The sequence below is a fragment of the Equus przewalskii genome, chromosome 7 (genome assembly GCF_037783145.1).
Source record: "Equus przewalskii isolate Varuska chromosome 7, EquPr2, whole genome shotgun sequence".
In the NCBI taxonomy this organism is placed as follows: domain Eukaryota; kingdom Metazoa; phylum Chordata; class Mammalia; order Perissodactyla; family Equidae; genus Equus; species Equus przewalskii.
Genome location: NC_091837.1, coordinates 58,185,190 through 58,212,600, shown reverse-complemented (window position 1 = coordinate 58,212,600; position 27,411 = coordinate 58,185,190). Strand labels below are relative to the sequence as shown.

General features: G+C 48.8%; 2 protein-coding genes across 39 annotated transcripts in view; one reads left to right on the top strand and one right to left on the bottom strand.

Moving 5' to 3' along the window:
* Positions 1-24,142, bottom strand: part of FHOD3 (formin homology 2 domain containing 3) — a 455,119-nt gene extending 430,977 nt beyond the window's left edge. For 36 of the 38 annotated variants that reach the window (XM_070629948.1, XM_070629971.1, XM_070629973.1 and 33 more), the window contains exon 1: positions 23,805-24,136. In XM_070629948.1, coding sequence (XP_070486049.1) covers positions 23,805-23,969 — 165 coding nt within the window. In that variant the 5' untranslated portion in view covers positions 23,970-24,136. Of the gene's footprint in view, positions 1-23,804 lie in introns of all 38 variants that reach the window. The other 2 variants (XM_070629984.1, XM_070629962.1) reach the window with 2 other exon arrangements.
* LOC139084891 (bcl-2-binding component 3, isoforms 3/4-like) lies at positions 23,968-24,678 on the top strand. Its single transcript, XM_070630315.1, has one exon. The coding sequence runs from the start codon at positions 23,968-23,970 to the stop codon at positions 24,676-24,678; it is 711 nt and encodes a 236-aa protein (XP_070486416.1).
* Positions 24,679-27,411: the final 2,733 nt, after the last annotated feature.

Genomic DNA, 27,411 nt, shown 5'->3' with positions numbered 1-27,411 from the left:
AGAAGGAATTCACGTTATCATAATCTAGAGGAAGGAAAACCTGAGAAAGGTGGAGACCCAGCCCTGGGAAGGCGAGCAGGAGGATGGTTACTTCTGGCCAGGGTCAGCAGAGCTACCTCCATGAAGACGACAGCATCTACCTGAGCCAGCCCCTGAAAACGGGGAGGATTTGGGAAAAGAATAGCTAAGCACTGGTGTCGGGGTGCAGAATGTGGCTCAGTCAGAGAATGGCTCTAGAGGGTGGGTGCAGCTGCCTGAAACCAAGTTATTTCCTGCATTCCCAAACCTCCCTTCACTAATGTATACAGTATGGGGAATACACCAGGAGACAATGTCCCAGAATCAGCCTCCCTTTGCTTATTTCCATGGACTTCCACTTATGGAATATTATTGATATGTAAAAGAAAGAAACTGCAGAGGGGCAAGAAATGACTGGTGGATCAACGTGTCAGGGAACAGTGGGATGGAAGACAGGCTGAATCCAGGTTCTAGAGGGTCAGGAATATGAAATTAAGACTATCAAACTACTTAGGCCTTTGGCCACAGGATCCAAAGCAAAGCTCTTCTAACCAGACCATCTTCCTGCTCTGAACTCAGCTCAACACAGTTCTCTCATGGGCACCATTTACCCAGGCCGCAAAAATGTAGGGAGTTGGCAGCAGCAAGCAAAGCAGATGGCAAGGAAAATTTAGAACACAAAGTCCAGCAACGGGGCACACCGTCAAATTCTTCCACTTAACAGCATGGCAAAGAAGACATTTTAAAAAAGACGCACTGGATGGGATTATATGTGAGGCAAAATGGCAGATAATGAGGAGACTTCAATAGCATGTTTTACTACTCACAAAATGCAGCCCTTGTGGGTTTGGGGGTCACAGCCCCAGGCACGTCAGGATGCCTCTACCCACCCCTTCAAGCACCCCAGAGTTTCCTTGTGGTCAGGCAAAGTGAAGCTCTTGATCCCAGTAACAGGAGACTCCCCTTCACTGCAGAAATTCGGTGCCTGCTTCGCGGTTCCCATCACCGAGGCAGCTCCAACCCCTCCTGCCCTCCACCCCAGCCCTGTGCCCTCTCAGAATGAGGAGAGACCCAGCAGCAGCTCTCTCAGGGCAGTATTCTGAGGGTGCTGAAATTATTTCTCCCCAAATACTTTCACCCCTCAGTCATAACATCTATCACATAAGATCATAACGGCCAGTTCAACTGCCTTCCTAGATTACAAGTAACTGGCAGACATGTACTGTCTAATGACTCCCTGGAGATTTAGTCCATATCTGACACTCAGAGTACATTGGTTGCATTTCTCAGTTTGCTTGAAAGCCTTGGAACTTGACCCCCAGTCTGCTTATCATCAAGACTCATTATGGATAGACCAAATCCTGGCTTCAAAGGCCAGAACCTGGGCCTGGCATCCCAGGCCCTTTATAGATCAGCCTCTACTCATCCCACACTCCCGTCTCCCAGCCTCTAACCTCCTCTGCCCTTTCCCACCCACCGAATCGCACCTCTTCTTTCCAGACTTGACTAAATCTTACCTCCTTCTTGAGGCCACCCCAGTCTACATCAGTCTGACTCCCACAGAGGAAGGGACCCAGTCAGGGAATCCCAACCCAGAGATAACCCAAGGAAGAGGAGCAGCAGCAGCAGGATGCCCCCCTTTTACTGAGGGGGCCAAGCACCATCCTAAATGCTTTCCAGATGTAATTTCATTCAAGGCGTCAATCTCCCTCTGAGGACGGCACTAATATTCCCATTTTACAGATGCACAAATTGAAGCTCAGAGAGACTGGAAGCATGTCTTGGGATCCAAAGCCTGAGTTTTGAACCCTTATGTTGCACTGAACAGAAAGCCAAAGGAGCACCCAGGAGGGGCACCCACACAGCCTTGGGGGAGGAGGTGGCAGGTGGCAGTGTCCAGTAGCCACATCTGGCACTTAACAGGCAGCAATAAGTGTTGGTGGAATGAAGGAGTGAGTTAATGTGAGAGCCAACTGTTTAGGAAGATGAGGAGGACCCAGCCAGAGGAAGGGGGCTAGGGCAGGAGGGAGATGACAGAGGGAGGGCAGAAGCAAAGGCAAGCAAGCATGATGCAGCGAGGAATGTGAGGGACTAAGGGAGTCGGACTGCTGAGGCATAAAACATGAGGCAGCAAATGGGAAGGGGCAAGACCAGGCAGAGGGGACCCTGCAGGTCACTGAAGGCTGAGGATGCCTCATGAAGCGCACAGGCCTCCAGGTGCTGGTGACGAGCAGGAACAGCAGGGAGTGGCTGGTTGGACCATGGAGCTCCCACTCAATGTGCCTACTCTGAACCCACCAAGTCCCCCTTGAAACCTGTTCTTCCTTTTGGGCCCACAGGCTCCAGGATGGCTCCAGCTCCTTCCTGGTGCCTCTGCTCCCATCTTTCCCCTTTGTCCATCGCCTACCCATCTGCAGGTGGGGCCTGACTTGGGATTCAGCAGTGAAGAAAACAGGCACAATTTACTGCCCTCCTGGAGATTCCCCTGGGATGTCCCTCCCCTGTAACCCTTTCAGTGAGAAGCAGTGTGTCCAGGCCCAGTGCGCCTCAGAGCTGGTTTAGAAAGTGGACAGTTTTCCATCCACCCATTGCTCTTTCACCTTTGAGGGTGGCACCATCCAGCTCCACCATCCCTCATCATACCTCACCTCAGGACACTGGCATCTGCTCACAATCTTCCCTCCACCCCAATTTCTGCACCATCTTGGAAGACCTCAGCCCTCCACCCCCCCATCCCCCAACCAATGGCCTAGCACCGTGTTCCTCAGCAAGAAAGAGGTGAGAGGAGCCACACTCATACTGGGTCCCATTTACCAACCACACAAACTCACATCCATAAAATTGACAAATTCACATTCAAAACCCCCAAGAGATAGTGTCCCAAGAGGCAGGCGGTTCTGCTGCTAGGAGTGGTCAAGTGGACAGCAAGGCTTCGCTGTCTCTCTGTCATTCTGACAAGAGGAAGCATCCAAAATGACCTGCAGCTCTGCATCCTTCCTCGTGGCTCATGGGAAAACGGCAGAGTGGACACAGGTCACAGAAAACCAACTCCCCTCCTCTATGGACGGGAAACTGCTCTCCCTGCATATTCGCCACTTAGCTCTCCACTGCTGTAGATAGCACCTCACACAAAGGGCCCACAGCCCTGGGCACTGCTCCTGGGCACTGGGCCGCCCCCAAGGGGCTGTATGCTACTTCCCTACCTTCTCATCCTCTGCACCTGGCCCATTGACTGGCATTAACTGTTTCATTTAAAGTGAGAGGAAGGCAACAGTTCTATACATTCCAGAAGGGCAATACAAATTAATGAGGATTAGCGCCAGTCCCATTCTCAGAAGGTGCTGAGCGAGGAGACAAAAGACAGACGGATTACTCCATGGCCCCACCATCCTGAAGCTGTGGAGACTGAGCTGTGGCCTGAGAAGACCTGGGTCCCTCCATCCTCCCCCAGCCTCTCCAGCCCCCTGCACACATCACAGAGGGGAGCACCCATTTCTAAGTTTACCTGACTGCCTTCCCACAGGCCACACTGGGCTCAGCAAAACGCACAATAGCAGGGATGGGTCCTGGCCTCATCCTGCAGATTATGGAGTCACACCATTTCCCAGTGGATCTCTGGAAAGACACATCCTGTCACTGTCATCAAAAAGAACAATGACACAGACCCATACTGTTGGGAACATTTCTACGTTCCCACGAAGAATATCGGCAGGTAAGAAAAACTACTGGATCTCCTTATGAAGCGAGGCAAAAACTTCATATGGAAATCTAGAGAAGAGCTGGAAGGAAGGAATGCTGGGGTCTGGCCATTTGCTTATTTTGCAGATGATGAAACTGAGGTCAAGGGAGGCCAGCACAGATCACCTCCTAACACACGATGTAACTTGCTCTTGTTTTATTTATTGTCTCTCCCACTAGACTATAAGCTCCACGTAGATCAGGATTTTTGCCTGTTTTGTTCACTCTTGTTTCTCTAGTGCTTAAAACAGAGCCTGGCACACAGCAGGTGCTCAATAAAAACGTGCCGAGTGAACGGATAACTGACCAACACAGCTAATTATCCACGTTCATGAGCAAGGGGCTTTGAGGTCACGATACTGCTTCTCAACACACTGCTGGGTACTGATCCCAGAGAGATTAACAGTAGCCTCACCTAAAATGTGAAGCACACCCTAAAAGAAACCATGCTGCAGAATTGGGGGCACTGGGGCGGGTGGCACAGTGTGCCTTATCGGTTCTGTCCTCAGTCCACTGATTCCTCTGGAACTGATGTAAACTGATTGGAAACTAGTAAAACACTAATGACACCTAAGGTGCTTCAATCAACAATGACTCACCAATATGACCAAGATACACCGCGGAATATGCACACACAGCTCCTTACGTCCAAATTGCTGACCCTCTCCCTGTCAGATGGATTTTAGTCCCAGTGACCCATGCCGGAGAATTAGAGCAATCCCATCTTTGCCGGCGAACAACGTAAACATGGCAGAGCCCTCCTGAGGGGCTCCAGTCCCATCCCACACGCTCGAGAAGGCAGAAGCCAAGCCTGGTCCTGGGTGTGCAGTGGGAAAAACCTCTCTCTGCCCCCTCGAAGATCCCTTCTGCTTTGTCAGACTGTAGTCACCAAACACTGCCCAGATTCATGAAATTTAAACTGTTTAGACTTTGCAGAACTGCGTCCGTTAATTTAGCGGAGCTGGCATGTTCTGCTTCAGGGACCAGGCAGGCCAGGGAACTTTTTTAAAATGAAAGCAATGGCTCTCCAAGAGAGTGGGGGAAGAAAAGAGGCTTAAAGATGCCACGGCCCCCAGACACAAAGAACCCTCGCCCGGGCGCAGCCCCCCTCTCTCCCCTCCCGCGCCTCAGCCTGGGATTAGCTCGTGGCTTACTCATGGCTGTCTCACCAGCAGCCCGGCATGTGCGGCCACAGCAGGCAGAGGGCTGCCACTTTGGGGCCCGGCAGATCACAGCATCAGGGAGCAGCTCACCAAGGAGGAGACAGGCATACACACCAAACTGGGAAACCAAAATCATGTTTCCGAAAGTCAGGGTGACGACAGAAGTGATGGGGAGTTTGCCCGGTTAAGCGTCGCTGGTGTTCACCGGACATCACAGATCAGGGGGCTCTCTGCAGGCCAAGCACAGGGCGGGAACTAAGGAGGTGCACACGTCAGCACAGACAGGTTCTGGGCTTTCACCTAAGTCTTCCCTCACCGCCCATGTGAGGCCAGGCCTTTAACCAAAGGGCTGTTCACAATCTCTAACATTACAAGCAAAGTTCAAAATCTCAGGATGCACCAGAGGCCCCCCAGCCCTACCTAACCCCCTCATCCCCTCTGCAGGAGCCCCCACATTCATCTCTAAGGGAACCTGGTGAAAGTGTTTGCATACTGGGTGAACGAGAGAACCCAGGGCCTCAGGGTGAGGTTGATGCATCAGAGGGAAAGACTGGCCACATGGGGCAAGATCTGGAAAGCAGAGTTCTTAAAATGGGGAGAGACCAGGAAAAGCCAAAAGAGAGAGAAAGAGAGACTGACTTCTCAGGGAGGCAGCTAAGAGGCACGGTCCTAAACATCTTCACACAAACCAGGGTTCACTGAAACTCAACTAACATAGGCCAATCACAATTTCCTGCATAAGCACAGTCCCCAACTTACACTGAGTGACATTCAAAAGTTCACTATGACTTGGCTATCTTGAACTCTGAATGCCTTTTTCATAGAAAGAAAGAGATAGCTACAGTTAGATATCAGGCCAGCCTGTCACCATCATGGCCTATAAGTTCTTGGCAACAAGGCCCATGCTTTATTCTTTTTGATTTCCAAGTGCGCTGCAGAGAACCTGACAAAGAGCAAGAAGTCACATCTGCGTAGGGCGGGTGACATTCTGCATAGGTCAGGCATGATTTCACATTTAACTGCCTCGTGTACACACGCAGATATCCTCTGTTTCTAAAGGTACTTGGAGAACCGCACAGGACTCCCCCAGTTTAGGTCCTTGACCTAATTTATGACTATAATATCCTTAGGAAAGTAAGTATTTCTGGATAACCCCACAGAAAAGAAAGGGAGCTACAAGGTGGGCTCTGCTTGTGCATTTCAGGCAGGTCCTCAGGCTGGGGGTTTCATTTAGTCAAGTACAAAAGGAATGTGTGAGAAGTCCTGAGGAAGGCGTCCTCCACTGAGGGCCACCTTGAGGCCTTGGCAACCTTCTGACTGAAGGTTGCTGAATTTTCCCCCAGTAAAGAGAAGGCAAAGTTCATTTAAAAACCATATAATACGACGGCACAGTGGTGTATTGGTTAAGTTCACGCTCCACTTCGGCAGCCCAGGGTTCGCAGGTTCAGATCCTGGGCGCAGACCTAGCACCACTCATCAAGCCATGCTGAGGCAGCATCCCACATAAAATAGAGGAAGATTGGCACAGACGTTAGCTCAGCAACAATCTTCCTCAAGCAAAAAGAGGAAGATTAGCAACAGATGTTAGCTCAGCAACAATCTTCCTCACCAAAAACACAGATTAATGTTCTAGCCTCTGAACTTCTTCAATATTTCACCCCCTCCCATTGTTCCCACCGCCATCTCCGTCACTTCAGATCTGTTCTCTCACTTAACAGAAGAAGAGAACCACATCCATTCACACATACCCCCCTTATTGCTTACTTCATCACTATATTCAACGATCAAAGTGCATTTTCCATACTCTAACATTCTCCAATGCTCTTGCTGCTTCATTTACTTATAGTATTTTGCCAACTGATAGAATTTCTGGTAGTCGGTACTCCATGGGCTTTGAAAAATGATTCCCACATAGCTCTGTCTCAGGTGTTGTCCCTTCATGAAGTTGTAGAATGCGGGTATAGGGTGAGTGCTGGGTGACGTCAGAGCTCAGGGTGGCGAAGCTGCAGGGGCACACCAGGGCTTTGCTTTGAAATTCATCCACAACAGGGCCTGTAAAGGCTTAAGAATAAAGAGCAGTCAAATAACTACAAACAACAATTTTTAAATGAGTGGTCCTTTCTGTGGGCAGTGTTTTAAAAGGTACTTATACTCTGAAGTCCAAAGACTCAAATAACACATTCTTCTGACAAAGGGTAATTAGCCTAATAAGTAAAGACCTCCTGACAGTCTTGCTAAGGAGAGAGCCAGGTAATTCTCTGCCCAAAAGCAATCCCACTTCTAGGTATTTATCCTAGAAAAAGGAACACTTACGTTCACACAAAATCTCTACACAAATGCTTATAGAGAAATGGCGGTATGACATCTTGGCCATGAGATCAGCGCCCAGATCAAACATTTACAGCAGCTTCATTTGTAGTCACCAAAAAGTGGAAACAACAACAAGATGCCCTTCCTCGAACGAATGGATAAAGAACTGGTACGTCTACAATGGAATACCACTCAGCATAAAAAGGAATGAACCACTGATGCCCCAACAACTTAGGTGGATCACAAGGGCTTCATGCAGAGTGAAAAAAGCCAGTCTCTAAAGGTTACATAGTAAATGATTCTATTTATACAGCATTTTGAAGAAAGCAAAATTATAGAGAAAGAACAAATTGGTGGTTACCGGGGATCAGGGGTGAGGGAAATGTCTGACTACAAAGGGGCAGCCCTAGTGAATTCTTTAGGTTGCTAGAACTGTTCTGTATCCTATGGTAGTTATAAGAACCTATGCATTTGTTAAAACTCATAGGACTCTACACCAAAAGTAAAAGTGAATTTTACTGTATACAAATTTCTTTTTTAAAAGCTCACAAATTCTTTGACACTCCTCTCATGAAACAATGGTGTCTAATTCCCCTGCCCTTGAACGCGGGCTAGCCTTGGTGAGTCACTTCTAACAAGCAGACTACAGCAAGTGATGGTTAGAAAAGCTGATGCAGTGTCCCCCAGCCCTCTCTCTTTAGAGCCCTGAGCTGCCCTATAAGAAGTTCAGCTATGTGGAAGCCACCATGCTAAAGAGACCTTGTGAAGATACCACAGAGAGACAGAGAGAGATGCCCGAGGAGCTCCCAGCTATTTGCACCATCTCAGCCCAGACGCCAGATTTGTGACTGAAGAAGCCTGAGATGGTCCTGGGCCCAGCCGTGATCTGGCTGCAACCTCATGAGAGACTCTGAGCCAGAACCACCTGGTGAGCTGCTCCCAGATTTACGACCCAAGGAAACTGTGAGAGATAATAAAAATGTTTAAGTAACTATGCCTTAGAGTGACTTGTTTACAACCATGGATAAGTATATGGGCACATTTTTTGAGAAATTCCCATGTGACAGACACTTTCTCATCTATTACTTGTTTATTTTTCATTCATTTCATCATTTACTGAGCACTTTCTATATGCCAAGGAGCATACATGGAATGGTTAGAGAAGCGCCAAGAGGCAGCAGAATGCGAGGGCTGAGAGATGGATGTCTGAGCCAGGGAGAGGTGCTTGGTCTGCACAGCTGGCTGGATGGTGATGTTCCTCACTGAGGCACACGGGTCTGCAAGACAATAACAAGATCCGATCTAGACAGAGTGTGTGTTTGGCATCTGTGGGACATCCAAGAGGAGCTGTCCAGGCGGCAGCTGCATAGTTGGCCTCGGGACCAGAGAGAATGCTGGGCCAAAGACATGAACAAAGGGTCATCAGAAAGCCCTCAAAGCCACCCAGGAAAGGAGGCCAACTGCAAGGAGGGGCATGGTCTTGGGACAGAGCCCCAAGGAAGGTCGACATTCAAAGGGCAGGAGGGAGCAGAAAGATTGAGAAGGAATAGAGAGGGAAGGTGAATCTCTCACCATCAAACTTAGAACAGCAAGCGTTCCTCAGGACATGCAGAAATGGCAAGCGCCGCTACTCTTCATCTTTAAATAAGATAAAGATGAAAAGTGTCTACTGCATTCAAGACAGGTACCTTAGCAAGAGCAGTTTCACTGTGGTGGTGGGGACGGAAGCCAGAATGGACCAGGAAGGAAAGTGAGGTAAAACAGAGGAGCTTAGACAAGATTTAAGATGCTCAGGAGTTAAGGTAGAAGAAAGAAGGCCAAAATTGGGGGCCAAGGAGGAGAGGTTTTCTGGATGAAAGAGGCTTCAGTCCATCTCAGTGCTAAAGGAAGGATCTCAGAGCCAAGTAGAGTTTTCCAGTACAATGGAAAGGGGCCCAGCAACAGCCAGAAGGGACACACCTGCCCCTGTCAGGAAGGCAGGCAGGCACATCGGTGCAGGTAAACAGGGAGGTGGGGGTAGGGGCTGCATCTGAAGATTTTGCTTTGTCTCTACGGTCACAGGTGTGGCAGAGGAGATGAGGTGCTGAGAAACAGGAGCATGACCTACTCGCGCCCACCAGGCAGCTGGGGCTGGAGGCCACATAAGCCAAGTGGCTGATTCCCATGACATGAAACAGTAGGATCCTTTTTCATTTTTGTCCATAACAGCCCCATAAGGGAGATGCTATTGTTCAAAGGTTCTAGGAGAGAGAATATGAAGTGCACAGGCTGGGCTGGAGCCCACCGCCATTTTGCTGACACTTGGTTTCATTTATTTTGGTTACTGTGCTGGTCCTAACGGAGTCACTGAGCAGACACCCCATAAACATTTGGGAAAGAGAGGAAGGAGGGAGAGTCCCTGGAAAGCGTAACATCTGAAGCCCTCGTTGGCTTACTAACACCTCAGCTCACCAGGAATCAGCAGTGACCAGGGGCAGCAGACAGTGGGAGACCCTGCCCTCTGGGCCCAGGCCAGGCCCATCCTGTCGCTTGTCCCTGACTCTCTTCCTCTTCCCACACACTCTTCAAAGGTAGCTTTTCAGTGACTGCCTGTCCATCCCTCTCCTTTCTTCTTTGCTCCATTTTTCTTTCCCTCACCTTGTCTTTGTAATCATTTCCTTCCCATATTTCTGTTTTTCTCTCCTCTCCTCTCACGTTTCCATTACACATAATGGAAGTAACTTCTGAAATGGTTTTGTGCTCACTGACAACAGCCGGGTGTACCAGTCCAGCCCTGCAGCCCACCACTGTGGATCACCACCCTCAGGCGGGCCATCCTCAGTTACCTAGGGCCATCCGGCCTGATCCTGACTCCTGGGTCCCTTCTGCTTCTCACCCACATGGAACGCCCTTCACCTTTCCTTTCATGTACTCAAACCGCCCTCCCACCCCCCGCTCTCTCCAGGAGGCTTTCTGGACTGTGCAGTCCATGCAGATTTTTCCCATTTCTGACATTTCTATAGCCCTGACCGCCTATATCACGCTTGGTCATGAGTCACATGCTGCCCTCAGCTGTTACTTCACTTTTTGTTATGTTTATGACTTACTTCCCCAACCTATCATAACAACAAGGGAGATACTTTTCATGTCCTGGGATCAGTGGCATTGACAGAAACAAAGCTTCCCACTTAGCCAAGCTCTGCTCCCCAGGATCATAAAAATAATCACCAAGTGATTACCTACGATGTCTATGAACTCAGCCAAAATGTTCCCCTGATTGTGCTCACTTTACAAACTTCTCTGGGTGTCAACACATGTTCTTCACACTTATCTCTGACAGGCTGAGGCGGGGAGCCCTCAGGGGAGAGAGCTGGGGCCTAAAGGTCAGAAGATGTGTGCCCGGATTATACCCTCCCACCCATTAGGGGCCGTTATTGTGCATCAGTCATGAAACCGACCTGATTTTAGTTTTCTCATCTTGGAGATGGAGCCTAAATGCCCCATCTACCCTTTCAGGGCTGTATGACGATCGGCCAGGCAAACCTCTGTCCCAATGCCTTGTAAACTGTACAGACATGCTGTGGCTCTATTACTGGCAGATTCGATGATGAATCATTGTCCACAAAAATGCACCCAGTTCTGGGAACAAAAAACCACTCATATCCTTGACTATTGTTCAGACAGGGTGCCCAACAGCGCTCCTTTCCCTGCCCCCAGGCACACGTACTGCTGAACTTGAATGGAGGACCCCCAGGACAACTTCTCCCACCTCCAGACACCGGCCACTCAGACACTAGCCACTCCAGTACAGCCAGGTCCGCAGAAGCCAGGGAGTTGGTGATTTATGGAAGCTGTGGTCAGGAGCCAGCCTGGGCACTCCTGCAACCTGAAGCTATGATCTGATTCTGCAAAAGGGGAATACATCCCTCTTAGGTGAGGGACATCACCTGAAACAAAATCTACCCTGGGCCTCCGAGGTTGGCAAAAGGCTGAATCTCTGTGTGTGAGAAGAAGGGCAGTTGGACTCTGCAGGCACCACTCTAGTCTCCCAGACCCACCTTCCTCTTGGACTTTCCCTCTAATCACAGCTGCTGTGGCCACCCCGGCCTCAGGGATCCTGCCCCCCACACAGCTCACAACTCTCCTCTCCCATCCCACGGCTCAGCATGGGCAGGAACAGTAAACAAGGCTGTGCAGAAGCCTCAGGAACAACAAAGCAAGCAGGGACACCTGGCTCGTGAGGTGGCACTTCCCCATCTTGCACTGCGGGGCTCAAGTCTGGCCCCGTGGAAGATACCTCACTACCCCAACCCAGGAGAGCCCCAGGGCATGTGCACACCCCTCCAAACCCAACAGGAAAGGACACCGACAAGACGATAGGTCTTCTCCTGTCAACCCGAGGCTTCCTGTATGAGGACCTAGCATGGATCTAGTGCCAAAAAGACCAGAAAACAAGGTTTTGATACATTGAAAAGTCGGTTCTACCTCACTCACCTGCAGTTTGAGGGGGAAATCACAGCATGCAAATCATGTTTACAGATTAGGGATCTGACAAAGCTTTGAGGATATCAGCTCTTGAAGGTTAAGGGTCTACCTATTGTTGCAATCATCACATATATAAACATATACAGCACTTTTTCCACTTAACATTCTTTCAAAAATTATTTCTTAAGGTTTATCATGTGTCAGGCACTATCCTAAGAACTCTGAACTAAAAGGTGAGTTAAAATGCACTTCCTGCTATTGGGGGTTTACACCTGGTGGGGAGATGGTGACATGGAATGAAGTAAGAACCAGGGTGTCAGGGTGAGAGGGCACACAGAGCACAGCCCGCGTAGGTCTGGGGACAGCCTGGAAAGCCCAGCAGAGGTGACCCTTAGATGCAGTCTCACCCGGGGCTGGAGGACTGGAGGGGCAGTTAAGGTGGAGGTAAGAGCTTGACCATCATCCAGGGCATCCTGTTAGGAGAACTGCACGCATTTCAGTACAGCCAGGGCTCAGGAGGGAGAACGCAGGAGTGGGAGACAAGAGGCCAGGTCACAGAGAGCCCTGAGTGTCTTTGTGAAGAGCTGGGATTTTATCCTGTAAATAACGGGGAACAACCAGAGAATGAGGAAGGAGGAGGCAGGGAAAGTAGGTCAGAGGTGGATCTGTCCACTGTTATTCAGAGTCGGGGTCCAAATGAGAGCCAAGAAGATTTGGGAATGGAAAAGAGGGCACTGGATGGGAGCAGAAGAATCAAAGCTGATGTGCAGTTCTCGTGATGTTTCTAATAAATAAGACGCAGAAAAGGGATGCTGAGTACGTCTGACAGAAGAAAATTACTCCTACCTATATTTCCATATGCACAATTTTACGATTCATGTGGGTCATGATGGACTGACTGTTTTGTATCTTCCCAGAATTCACATGTTGAAGCCCTACTCTCCAGGGTATGGCGTTTGGAGGTGGGACCTTTGGGAGGCAATTAGGTTTAGATGAGGTCACAAGGGTGGGGCCCCCATGATGAGATGAGTGCCCTTATAAGAAGAGAAAGAGACACCAGAGCTTCCTCTCTCCACCATGTGAGAATGTAGCAAGAAGGTGGCCAAATGCAAGCCCTCACCAAGAACCAAATCTGCCAGCACCTTGATCTTGAACTTCCCCGCCTCTGGAACTGTGGAAATAAATGTCTGTTGTTTAAGCCACTGGGTCTGTGGCATTTTGTTATAGGAGCCTGAGCTAAGATATGAGCTGTTTTAATAGCTACCCAATATTCTATTCATAACAAAACATAATATACTTAATATCTCCCTTGTCTTTGGACATTGAGTGTTTTTAGCTTTTCATTATTAAAACAATCCTCAAACATCTTTATACATACAGCACTTTTATCATTTTTATTTATCGGTTCAAATAATTCTTGTAAGTAGGGTCACTGGATCAAAAATGATCATTTTTATGATTTGTATGTGTGGCCCAGTCCCTAGAAAGAGGTAGTGCCGTTGACGACACAACCTGAAGCACATGAGTGCCTCTGTTTCCTCAAAGCATTAACAACTACTGACATGCATCTTTGTCCTATTAATAAAATATTGTTACTCATATGCATGAAATGTTATAGTTCTAACTTTAGCACTGACTTTTAAAATACAGTCATGATTTTGTCCCTCAAAATAGGGAGAGGCAATGGGATACAGAGACATAATTTATTCAGGGTTTCAACAATCATCTCAGGGCCAGCCCCGTGGCCGAGTGGTTAAGTTCGCATGCTCCACTTCGGCGGCCTAGGGTTTGCCAGTTCGTATCCTGGGCGCAGACCCACACACCGCTCATCAAGCCATGCTCTGGTGGCATCCCACATCCCACAGGAGCTAGAATGACCTACAACTAAGATACGCAACCACGTACTGGGGCTTTGGGAAGAAAAAAAAAAGAGGAAGATTAGGAACAGATGTTAGCTCAGTGCCAATCTTCCTCACCAAAAAAAGCATACTAAAAAACAAAAAAAAAATCATCTCTGAATACCACCTGGTGGTATTCCTAAAAGTCAAACATCACTCTCAGCCATCACACCAGATGCACATGAAAGGAGTTCAGGCTGGAGCTGGGCTTCACAACTTGGCCCAGCTCTTTACCAGCCCTGCTGACTCAGGCACCACCTTTCCAACCAACTCCAATGCTTAAAATAGGGGAAACTGCTCCCATCCAAGATGAATTCTTTACCCTTCTATTCAGCAATTAAACATCTAGGAGTTCACCTCAAGGAAATAATCAGATATGAGCACAAAGACTTTTTTCTGCAAGTATATATATAACAGCATTGTCTGTATTTTTTATTGACAACTACCTAAACATCCAATGGTTCATTCATTCATGCATTCATTTAATGAATATGTATTATGTACCAAGCATGAAACAAATAATCATTGAAGAAGACAGAGCTCTTTCCCTCACAGAGCACGGGAGTGATGTTTACACAGACCATGGTGCACACACAGACTGGATTACCATGCCGTCATTAAAGATGATATGCTCCAAGAATATTTAATGACACGGGAAAGTATTTGGGTATAATGTTATATTTTAATATGCATAGATATTAAAATTCTGGTAAGATACAAAAGTGTTAAGAGCGGTTCCCTTTGGGTGGTTATATTTCTTCAGTGTGCTTTCCTGTTTTCTCCAAATTTATACATGTGCTCATTTGGTGATGGGAACAGATGCTCTGTTTTTAAAGGGTAGACTCCTTGCTGCTTGGCCTTTCTCTCATTGAATCCAGCTTTGTTAGGGGTAACCTCTCTCCAGCAATGCAACCCTGATTTCACACACACAGTTCAGGTTCACGGATAAATGGAAGCCCAAAGGTAAAGATGCTTTAGGGAACCCAGACATATACATATCAATATATATATATTGACTTGAGTAATAAAAACAGTACATGCTACTCAGCTTTAACAGGAGAAGAAAGCAGCTTTTTACTTCTGCCACCACAGGGAAAAGTAGCTGATTTGATACTTCTAGCAACCCCCTCCAGGCACTGTCTACATGTCACAGGTCACTGCACTAACCAAACCCTGGGTCATGGTTCTTCTGCTTACCCATCCTATTTCCACCCTCTTGGACACACTCAATCAATTAGCGTCCAGACCCCCTCCATCCCCATCAGTGGAGATATGAGCATCCACCTCTCCAAATAAAAATCAGACACAAATAAAGAATAAATTCTAACAAAGTTCAAAAATGGAAAAGGCCATACTTGAAGGGAGAGGGTAACTGTTCACTGTCATACCTGAAGAAGCAGCTAGAACGAGCTTGACTAGAGGCTTTACAGACGGGACTTCTGCACGCAGACAGCCTGGAGAAGGAGACCACTCTCTTCCTTCCCTCCAATTCTAAATTTTATGATAACTCACTCATTCAGCAACTACTCACTGTACACACAGTCTGTGCCAGGCACTGTTCCAGGCTCTAGGGCTATATCAGTAAACCAAAGAGACTCTAAAAGAAATCAACCGACCAACCCTGCCCTCACGGAGCACTGGACCAGCCACTCAATGGCTTTGGAGTTGACCCACAATGACAGGGGGGCTGAGGGAGGTTTGGAGGAGAGGAGCGACATGGCCTGACTCTCTCCTTCCTCTTTAGCCCATCAAACAGGCCTGCTTCCTAGGCTGTTCCTTCCCATTAAAATGCACCAAGTGGAGCCTATCTGGTCCTCTCTAACCTTTTACCCTTTTCCTACTAATGGCTATGTTCCAAGGCAAGGAGGAAACTGCCGTTCCACCAGACATGAAGACTGACTGTAAAGTACAGTCAGTAAGACAGTGGGGTGTTAGCACAAGAACACACTGCTAGACAACAGAGCAGAGAACCCAGAAACACACCCCCAAGGCTGTAGACGCAATGTGGGTGAGGGCAACACTGGAGACTATGCTCCGAGCCCTCCACGTTCCCCGCGTCTTGGATATCGCCCAACCTCCAATCCTCAGCCAGCTGCTTTCCAGGGAGTCTGGCACCCTGGCCCCTTGAGCTGCATGCAGCCTGTGTGATGAAATGAGAGGACCCGACAGCAGTCCTTCGTCATGCTTCATACGGACTGAAAGCTAGGTTTTTTAAGATGTAGCACACTTAATATTAAATTTTACTTTTATCTAATAAAACCACAGAAATAGGAGGAGGGAAAGCATTGTTTAAACCAGTTGTCTCAACTCCAGTATCATGACACACTCCTGTTTTCATGAGTTGTAAGGAATGTCATCATCAACTTCAGATTAATAATTATAAGAGGGGAGGGTTGAAGGAGGTGACCTCAACGATAAGTAAAACAAAACTTGTGCTACAGTGGCATAAAATGTAATTGGTATAAACTTCTTTAATCAAAATTGTGGCCAGTATTAGGTAGCCACAGTGAATGGCAGCAGAGCTGTGTGTGACCCTGGTTTAGCCAGAAGAACCCTCCTCCTTATTCTCTCCTCCAAGAACCCACTGCTCAGTAGCCAACCTGCTTTAAACACGTCAGTGTCTAACCACTCAGGAGCATTTGTCATCAACTCATCTGCTACGAAGCCCAAGCTGCTCTTGGGCTCTGATGAACCAGTCAGAAGATGCGTCAATTATCTTCTATTCTGAGAACTTCAAAACAATCTTTGGCTTGTCCCATGCACTCTGGTTAAGACCCTGGGATTTCATTCCCTGCCATAATACCAGTGCATGAAGAGTAAGAGTAGCCTAATCAATAACAAAAAGTCTTTTTCTGGGTTTTCTTCTTTCCAAGAATGCAAAAATATTTGATGCAGCGATCAAGTCAATTTTTCTGTGTCCTTTCTATCAAATCTAGGAGCATTGTTCTATATTGAATTGTAAATTGTTTAAAATTTTCCCTTTTCCCAAAGTGTTTAACAATTTTGAGATTTTTTTTTTTAACACTAAGTTCTAAACATTTTCCCTTAGAGTCCAACATTTTGATTTCTGGTTCCAAATCTAAGTGGTGAAGAGGAGGTATGTTCCCAAGTTGTAAATAGAAACAATGCAGATTCCAATTGTTACTACGTGGCTCCAAAAATAAACTTCTGGGTATATAATTTTGCTGACGCATGGTAACTTAATTTTTTTAATGAGCTTTCTTCCCCCTCCCCAACAGCTAATCCACAAACGGGTTAATCTGTCTACAGAAATCACAAGTTGCCTGTAATAGTAAGAGTAGCAATGTATATAACCAACTTACATGATCACATGCAGTACAGCATCACTGCCACTCACTGCATTCTGAGATGCTCTCTTGAGGCACACTGAAGGTGCAGGCAGAGTTGCTCACTGGGAATTGGACAAGACCCTGGTGTGGCCATGCGAGCATGTCACAGGCTCCAACAGCCATTGGGAAACCAAGTGCCTTCATATTGGTATCATTAATCGTAGCCTTAGCAACATCCCAGTTTAGTGATAAAAATTTCAGTGCCTCTACTGAAGCTATATGTCTAATATCTCTACCATAACACTTCCTTTACTAAACCAGCAGTTTATGTAACTGACGATTGCTAACTTCATCATCAGAATTGACTGAGCCTAGAAAGATACCCTGAAAATAAAAAGACGGATGTCCTAAGCTTGTTTTTTAAAGATTCTAAGGAGAACACGACCATCAGAGTGGGAAGAAAAGTATCAGTGGAAGCATGACAAAAAACTGCTGATGGCCAGCCATGTCAGCCATCGCACACACGCTCAGGACACACAGTGACACTTAATGAAAGGACTCTGATCCCACAGGGAATATTGGAATTCGTAACCCAATTATTTTAGCTCTTTTATTTAAAAAGTTCAATGTATGCAAAACTACTGAAAATAGTATAATGACACCCCCTATATACCCATAATCCAGCTTTAACTCATGGCCTATCTTGTTCCATCTATTATTTTGAACATTCCAGACATCATATAACCTCATCTGTATATATTTCAGTGTGTATCTCTGAAACATACAAACTCTTCTTTAAACATAACCATAATATTATTATTACACTTGAATAATTTTTAAATATCAAATATCTTTATTAATTTTACTTTATTTATTTTTTAACTTAACTTTAATCATTTTTAATATCAAACAGTCACTCTTCAAGTTTCCCCAATAATCTTGAATATTTATTTACAAAGTGTTTTGTATGAATCAGTATCCAATTAGAGCCACATACTGCAATTGGTTGATATAGCTCTTAAACCTCTCTTAATCCAAGGTTTCCTTCTATCTTTTTTTCTTTGCAATTTAATTCTTGGAGAAACTGTAACTTCCCAAAATCTGGATTTTGCTGATTGTGTCTCTGTGGTGAGGCTTAACATTCATTGTAATTTAATTTTCCTCATACTTTCTTTCTTAGTTCAGAACAAGGCCCAGAAAAACTTCCCAATAAAATAGCCAAAAAAGCAAAAACAAAAACAAAAAGCTGTCTGTCTCTGTAAAGGAGCAGATGCTGACAAACCCAAGGTTCTGAACATGTGCCACAGAAAGAACCAACTACTCTGATTAGAAAGCCAGGTTTAAATAGAGAACATTCCTGAGCCAGCCACTGGCAACAGGGCATCACCTGGGGATGAGGTGTGGAGGTTGCCAGGAGTGGAACTGTCTTCCTTCTGAGGACAGAAAAGTTCACAAGAGTTCAAAAGTTTCATCTTTAGGGAGAAATAAACCATGGAGGAGAGAGGAGGCTGGGGGAGGGGTGTTCCTGAGTTGGCCTCAGCATGTTAATCAGTTTTAAATCTGCCACCATTAAGAACTAACATTTCAGAGTCCGGAGTGGGAGGGTGAAGGCGAGGGCAGTCCTGTTGTTTTCCAGAGAAACGCAGGTTGGACTCTGAGGACAAAAGGCCCAGACTCACAGAGCTTCAACCCTGGAAGGACTTACCAGAACACAACCATTTAAGTCACAACCCTGTGACAGGCAGCGTGTGTAAAGGCAATGCAGTCAGCCCCCTCCCCCACCATACACCTCCCCCTGCACAGCCAGCCTGCACTCCGCTGGTTTTCTAATAATGGGACACAGTTGGCTACGGGCTTGGGAGCAAAAAGACTTGACCTTAAAGCCCAACTCCTTTACTTAAAAGCAGTGTGACCTTAGATAACCTGCTTAACCTCCCTGTGCCTCAGTTTCCTCATCTGTTAACTGGGGATACCATTGTCTGTCTGCTAGAGTTGTTGTGAGGATACATGAAGTTATGTGTGGAGGCCCTCAGTGCAGTGCCCAGCAGGAGCTCATTATATGCTAGCCTTTTTCCCCCGCCAAAGACTTCCACCAGTCCCTTCCAACCCAGATCCTTGCAGGGAGCCATGACAGTACCTGCTGGACGTCTGGATGGGTTACCGAGGCTGTCTGTGGCCATGCATGAAGCAAAGCCAACTGACCCATAAAGGGTTCAATCCCATGATCCTGATCTCCATAGCACGGCTCCAACCAACTGAGCTAATTATGGTAGAGGCAGATTCAACTCAGCTTGCAAAGAGACACTCTGAGCAATTCATACAACATTCTTACACGGTTTTATCCTAAGACACTATGTGACACAACACACTTGCCAACTTTACTAATGATCTCAGCTTTTAAAAAATCTTAATGTAATGTAGCCAACAGATGTCTCCCTTAAGAGGATTAAGGTGGAAATTCATTAGAGCAATAATACCAGTGGATTTGTGTTCTAAAACTAACACCGATCAATCAACTTAGCACACACTCCGTCTAAGCACTACTCAGCTTCAAGGGAACACTGGCGAACTGGACAGCCAGGTCTTCACCCTCAAGGAAGTTATCTGCAACCAGAGCAGTGTGAACCCCCACATACTAACAGCCTGACCCGAGTGACCTCTAATCCATTCTGCTCCGACTGCAGTGCGCGGGAATCACCAAAGTATCTTGTGAAGATGCACATTTTGATTCAGCAGGTCTGCAGACGCCTGAGAGAACATTTCTAATAAGAGACGAGGGGATGCCCAGCCCACACTTGGAGGACTTCTCTGCAATCGGCTGTTTTGCAGGTGGGACAGCCGAGGCAGGGAGGTAATCACAAAGACAAGGGTAGTGAGAAAGGAAGGAACACAGTGTAGTCAAGGCTAATCCAATGAGAGGATGGAACTCTGGAACATAGACAGGCTGCCTGGAAGGAGATCCTTCAAGACACAAAAGTGGAATCATTAAGAGCTCAGACCTGGTGTCAAATGCCAACTCTGGAACTTCCCACTCATGTGCCTTCCCTCCGCTCTGGGTCTCTTCTGCTACAAGATGCAGCAGTACGAGTACCAGACACACGAGTTGGTCGTGGACTCGGTGAGAGGTTGCATGTCTAAGACGGCACTTGGCTCAGGCAAGGGCCTAGAACACAGTAGCTATTATCACTCCACTCTGCCTAGTTCACAGCAGGCACCGAAACATTTCCTGAATTACTAAGTCATAATTGCCATTTTGACATGTAAGCTACTTATCACTCTTTTTATACAAATATTCTACAATTGCAGTTTTGTCTATCAGAGGGAAACAAGAATCCTTAGATCCTTAGCCCCCAGCGTCAATACAAACATATTTAAGTTGTGAAAGGCCTATGATTTATTAATTCTACTACATAGTTTTTTCTAAATTAGAAGATCTGTAATTACATTTTTTATTTTAAAACACTACACCAAAAATAAACACCTGTTTATGAAGCATTTGAAAACAAAAGGCCTCACCAAGTCCAGACAAAACATATAACCACCAAAATGAACATCTCCCCAGGGAGAATATGGCATCTGTTTTGATCTTTTTGTTATCAAACTAATCATTTATTTAATCATCTTCCCCGGAATTACGATAAAAAGTTGGGGTTTTTTTTTTCAATCTAGCAGTTTGAAAAAATAATGATAAAGCATAATAAGCACAATACATTGTTTTTGTCCAAGACACAGTTTAAGTTAAATGAACAACTAACTTCTAATGGAGTTGGCAGACATGAGGTAAACTAATATATCATTAAGAAAAGATGCACAGACTGAAGTTTTGGCTGGGAAAGGCCTGAGAGGTTATCCAATCAAGGGCTCCCAGCAGAGGAGGATCCCTAGGGGAGCCCTACAAATTAGGACCCTCTGTGGGGACCTTCCAGGGGCTGGTTGCACAGGTGTGTTCACTTAGTAAAAATTCATCCAGCTGCTCACTTAGGCCCTGCACACTTTTCCGTATGTGCGATCTGCTTCAAGCAAAAGTTCACTCCCTGAGGGTCTTGAATGTGCAGGACTGAGAACACTGAGAGTGTCTGCATGTTCCACAGTCACGCTTCCCCCCTCCTGCCACCAAGCAAAATGCCCTGCCCCAAAAAACTCCCCCTCTTGCAAAGGCTGGGCTCAGTGGGAGCTGGGAGAAGAGTTCCCCATGGTCCTAGAAGCCTTACCCATGACAGATGCCTGGGGTGACAGCTTGCCCACTCCCTCACCATTAGCTAATTCACAGCAGAGTTGGTAACTATCTGTTCCAACTGGTGAACTCTACCAGGCCAGGAATTCTGCTTCAAGGCTCTTACTCACGCTTGCATCATTCACCTGCCCCAGGCCCAAAAGCTCCTGGCACACAAAGGTGATTTGGTGAACTCCCCAAGTTAATGGAATGGAAGGCCCAGGAGGTGCTGCTTCTGCCCACAGCCACACAGCTGGTCCAGCGAACAGAACAGCACTGGGGAATTGAGTCACACAGGCCTTGTTTGAATCTCAGCTCTCCACTCCTAGCAGAGAAAGTAGGTTACTTAAGGGTTCTCTGCCTCAGTTTCCTCATCCGTAAAACAGGGATAGTAAAAGTCTCTGCCTCACAGAGCTGTGTAGTGTTAAATGAGATTATGCACTGACATCCCGGGTAGAGCACACACCTAAATGCCAACTGCTCAAAACTCATTAGCTCTATTTTTTTTTTTTTTTGCTTGAGGAAGATTCGCCCTAAGCTAACATCTGTGCCAATCTTCCTCTGTTTTGCATGTGGGTCATTGCCACAGCATGGTTGATGAGTAGAGTAGGTGCACACCCAGGATCTGAACCTGAGAACCCAGGCTGCCGAAGCAGAGCATGCGGAACTTTAACCACTGGGCCACAGGGCCAGCCCCTCGCTAGCTCTTTCTATCACAGGTGGATCCTGTGATAGATTCCCTGATGGAAATTAATCAGCATAGTAAAATATAAATGTGCACCTAGGTACACCAATACCCTGAATTCTGCTTTACAGAACCTGCCTAATAAAATCAGCCACTCACTCAGCTCGAGATGTGAAAAACAATGCCAAACATCCAAATATACTGCAACGGTCTTTGGGCAAAAGATTGTGAGACTAAGGCTGGCTGGCCTGCAAGAGGAGGGGTCAAGGGTCTCTGTGAGATATCCTCTGGTTTGTTTATTCCACAAGGGACACCTCAGAAACTTCTATGAGCCAGTGTACCTGCTGTGCTGGCTGGGGGAGGAGGGGGGGTGGCGCAGTGGGATCATGAGGATTTCCTCCTACCAGACCAGGAACACTGGATCAAGACTATGGCGCTATTCCACGGAAACATAAAAACGTACTTCAGCTTCCAGCTTGAAAGGTCATCCTACGTATATAGGGTTTGAAATCCAAGGAAACCACTTCAAGGTCATAGGGCCACAATTATGAGTCTTCTCTGGTTTCCACAAAAGATCCCTGTAATCAGAGACCATAATGAATGGAATATTATGATGCTGAAGAAGCCCTTCGAAAACTTTTAACTGAGTCCACTGATTGAGAAGAACCAAATAATTTACAAAAGTAATTCTGATAAGCTGAATCTACACTATATCATTCTATCCTTCCATCTCCCAATCCAACCGGCTTTTACCGCCAGAGAGGTTTCCACAATCAGTGACTGTACTACCCACCCCTCTCGAACACAGAGAGAATGACACAGAACTGACCCATTCCTCATTCTTGAAAACAGGTTACTAATTAAGTGGGGGGGGGGGGGGACACTGATATACTACCAATAGAGGGAGAGAAATACCACTGCCACAGCCCACCGGTTTCTACATACAACCTCCCCCTCTACTTCCAAGGCAGGTGAACATCATACAGAAATCTAAAGAATTTTTCAAATTCAATTTTCTTCTTTTTGGCATCAAGGGTTATCTCTTCCAAATATTCATCAACGTTGATGCTCAAGGAATAAATCATCTCCAAGCTTCGATATGAACCCTAAACAGAAAATGTATCGGGGAGGCAAGTCTCCAAGGTGCAGTAAATCTGTTTAAGTGGGAGGAAGCGTTCTCCTGGGTAACTAAACGGTTAGCTTTCAATGCTCAGCTCTTTGCAACCCACACTTTGCAAGATGCCTGTCCTCCTGCAAAGGGTTAAAAAGAAAAGAAAAAACCTCCACCGGGTGTACGGAGAAGCCATTCTTCCCAGGGGACACTCATTTCGGGCTGCAAGGCACAGGCTTTGTGCGCGCGCCGCCCCTCTGCGCCCCCGCCCCTCCTCCCACAGCGACTGCTCCTCCAAGGTTCCCAAGGCCACCTGCTTCTCCTATGAAAAGGGGGCTATTCCGAGCGCCACCGCAGGGCGAGGTGGGCGTCCTCGGCTGTGCCCCCCCGGGGAGGAGGAGGAGGTGTCCCTGGGAACCGTGCTTTGTGGCGAGGGTCGCGCGGCCGCCCGTAGCGGCCCCAGAGGCCTGAGAGGTTTTGTCCCGGACGTAGCTCAGCGCTCTCCTGCGAGGGACCTGAGTCCCCCGGCGCCCCGGTTCGTTCTGCGTCCCGCGCGGGTGCCGGGGCCGACCGCCCACGTCCGAGCCCCACCCCGCCCACCCGGCCGAGCTAACGGCGCGGCGCCGGGGAACCTTCTCCATCCCGCCTCCGGCCGGCGCGGCACCTGCTCGGCTCCGCCTGCTCCAGGCTCGTGGCCGGAGCGCAGGGCTGTCCTCCTCGCGGGCACAGGAGATCCCGCGCCAGCCAGCGGGTGCCCGGGGCCCCTCTGCCTAAGGGGTAGGGGGGAGGTCTGTCCTTGGGCGCTTGTCCCCGGGGACCGCGCCCAGCCCAGCCGGCCCGTGGCGCCCCGACCCCGGCCAGCCCCGCTGCGGGGGCTGCGTCCAGGGGGCCCAGCCCACCCCGCCGAGCCGTACCTTGTGCGGCGCCCGCAGCAGCCGGTGGACCCCGGCCAGCTGGGTGCCGAGCGCGAGGTCCTCGCGGAACGTGAACAGCGGCGGCCGGCTGGGCTCGGGGAAGTTGGTGCTGTTGAAAGGGTCCGTGTCGTCCAAGAACTGCACCCGGCAAGCCAGCGTGGCCATGATGCATCCCTGCCCCGGCGGGGCGCGGGCCCCGGGATCAGCGGGGCCGCGGACCGGGACGCCGGGGTCACAGCGCGAGCAGAGGAGGCCGCGGCCGCCGCTCGCTGGCTCGCGGGCTCGCAGGCTCCGGCGCGCCCGGCTGCAGCCCGGGCTCCGGCCGCGGGGGGCGGGGCGGGGGCGGGGCCGCCGGGCCACCTCCTTCCCCTCCGTCTCCGGCTCCTCCCTCCTCCGTCCCCCTTGCGCCTGGCGCGGCTGCCGGGATCGACGGGACTCGCCGCCGGGAACGGGAAAGGGAGATCGGCTCACGCGGCATCCGCAGCCCTGCGCCAAACCCGCTGGCGGTGGCAGCCGGGCGGGGACCCCCGGCAGGCAGACCTGGGCAGCCGCTTGGGCCGCCGGCTGCACGTGCGCCCCGCGGCCGGGGGAGACCTGGCCCAGCTTCACCCCTCGGAGCTCCGGGAACCCGGAGGGGGGGGGGCGGGAGGGGGCGATGACGGAGGGGGGACATGGCCGTTCTCTGGCTTCTCTCCCATCCGGGAGAGGGCTTAACTATTTCCAGATGAAGACGGCTGCGCCTGGGCTCCTACCGCCCGGATTCGGAAAACCCCAGCTCGGCACCAGAAGGCGAGGGAGTCAGCCCCTGGCAGCAAGCGGGGCGGTGGCAACCACCTGGAGCCCAGGCGAGGGTGACGGGGGAGGTTTGCCTTGATGAGGAGGAAGCTAAGAAGGAGGACGGCGAGCTGGGGAACCCGGGCAGATTTCTTAGGACATAAAGCCGGGGAACGGCAGGCGAGAGGCCTGGGGGGCTGCGAGGCTCCGCTTCGGGACCCCAGTGCGGGGCCTGGCACCCGGGCCGCCTGACGGGTGCTCGTTGACCCTCCGCATCACTGTGGCCTCTTGACCAGTTGGGTCTCCGAAAGCCCTAACTGGACTTTGTGGGGCAGCGGAGGCCGCTTCTGGGGAGGTCACCGAATTGCGGAGGGGTGGCGGAGAGCTAGGGACCCGGCATAACCGAGGGACTTGGAGGGAAGGAGTGAAGCCTGTCCGCCTTGGCCTTGCTAGAGCAGCGAGACTCATGTCTGCCTCCCACCGCTCTCCTCGCTGCTCGCGGGCGACCCCCTTCGTTTCCAATAAGAATTCACAGTTCTCTCCATTCCCAGCACATGACCAGGTTCGCGGTTCCTCATGACTCTTAGAGCTTGCACGGATAATACCCAATCGCTCTTAACATCCACGTCTTCACAAGGCGGCTCTATAACGTGTCTCTCTCTCTTTATTCTGGCTTCAAGGGGATAGAAACCCTTGCCCCATACTTAGCCCCTTCACCTGCGCCTTCAACCTTGCCTCTCCATGGACTCTCCCTGTCACACATGCGCAGTTATGCCTGGTCTTAAAATAATGATGCATGACGCTTCTGCTCATTCCACCAGAACTAGCTCTCTTCCCTTTTGCTGCTTAACTCTTTGCATGAGTCCTCTAGACAGGCACCACACCAACTGCACCATCAGCTCATGGCCAGAACACTAAACCTGCAAATTCTACTCCTTTGAGCCCTCCCTCCTACCCTGCCACTTTCATTGCCAACTCCCTCGGCAGTGAGAGAGCCCTCCAGTCCTTCTGGCCACCCTATTTCTTATTGCTGACCCAGCATGAATCCCAGCCCATCATCTCACCTGTCCAGCGGGTCCCTGGCTTGCTCCAGTCCCATCTCCCAAGTGCCTGCTGGCCGTGGGGCCACTCCCACTGACCCATTTCCCGCCCCCCAGGTTCCCAGCGCTCCTGTAGTCTCCCACTCTCCTCATATTGCCGTAAACTTCTGCCACTTTCTTCTACCTACAGATTATTCCATGAAGAAAATCATCTCTCTGGCAGGAAGTCCTCCCCTTCCAGCACCGCCTCCTGTCCATCTTCCATCTCCCTCCTCCATCTCCTTCATCTCAGGAGATGACCAAAGACCTGTTTTTCCTCATGCTCAAGACTCTACCTCCATCTGGAGCCTGAGTCCCGCCCTTCTCGATTGCTCTAAGGCCAGGCTCTGTCACTGATCCGGTCCTCTTCTTGCTTCCTCCCTGGGCTCATTCCCCTGAGATTCAGGGCTGGCTTCCTGGCGTGCACCCTGTGCAGCCACACAGGGCCCTGCACTTAAAAGGGTCCACACTGGTTTCATGCTCTGCTGTTGCTGTCTTAAAACTCACTAAGTTTTTAACAAGAGGCCTTGAATTTTCATTGTGTACTGGGCTCCACAAGTTAAACAGCTGGGCTTGATAAGAATAAATACTCAAGGGTTTTCCATCTTAAAAGCTACATCTTTATGAAGTCTCTCACTGGTTTATCTCTTCCTCACTTCCTGACCAGCTTCTGAAAGAGAAATCTACATTCGTCTTTCAGCATCTTCACCATCTCTTTGCTCCACACCCTAAGACATCTGGTGAGCAACCCTCTCTGCTGTTCTGAGATCATTAATGCTATCCTAACTGCCTCATCCAGGGGACACCTCAGCCCTGCTACCCATTTGCTTGGCAGCATCTGTCACCATGGACCACTCCTTTCCCAAACTCTCTTCCTCTCAGCCTCGATAGTTCTAGGCACTCTGGGTTTGCCTTCTTCCTCTTTGGCAGCTTCTTCTCAAGTACCTCTGGGCTCCCTTCTCCTCTTGAGAATAAAGCATCACAGCTACACTTACTGCTCATTTATTCTCTGTTTCCACTAAATGAAAGCTCCTCTAGGGCAGGGAGCATGCTCTATTCAACCCGAAACACCTCAGTGCCTGGCAGAGTGCCTAGCACAGAAAAAGTACACAATAAATATCTGATCAATGAGTGAACATCAGAGTTATCTTTGAATCCTGTGTCTTTCGATTGGCCACTAGGACCTGTCACTGAATCAGCTTCTGAAATATTTCTCAACTCTCTCCTCCTGTCTAGCCCTCACTTCCTATGCTAGGCTTCTAATAAGTCTCCCTTCCCTAGTCTCGCATCCTGCATTTATTCCCCCACTGGCTTCCCCAGAGCCTCTGATCATGCTAAGATGTGCATTTGGTGTGTCACATCTTAGGGTAAAATCCTTACATGCCAACTCCCTTAGCATGATTCACAAGGCCCTCTAAGATCTGCCCCAGTCTAGCACTCCAGGCTCATTTCTGGTCAATCCCCCACTTCACACCCTGTTTCAAGCCACGCTGAACTTATTACCCTTTCTCAAACGTGCTTAGATTTTTCATGGTGAACTTCTCTACTTGAAATGTTCTTCCCTGTCTCGTTGGCCAGCAGAACTCACTTATCCATCAACACTCATTTCTAAGGTCCACGCTTCTAGAGAGCCATCTCCGACTCCACCCAAAACGAGGATCGTCTCTGTCTCTCTTTCCTCTCTGGTCTCAAATTACTTTCTACACGTCCCTATTGTACCACTTTTCATGTTGCATTGTCAATACTTGCTTACC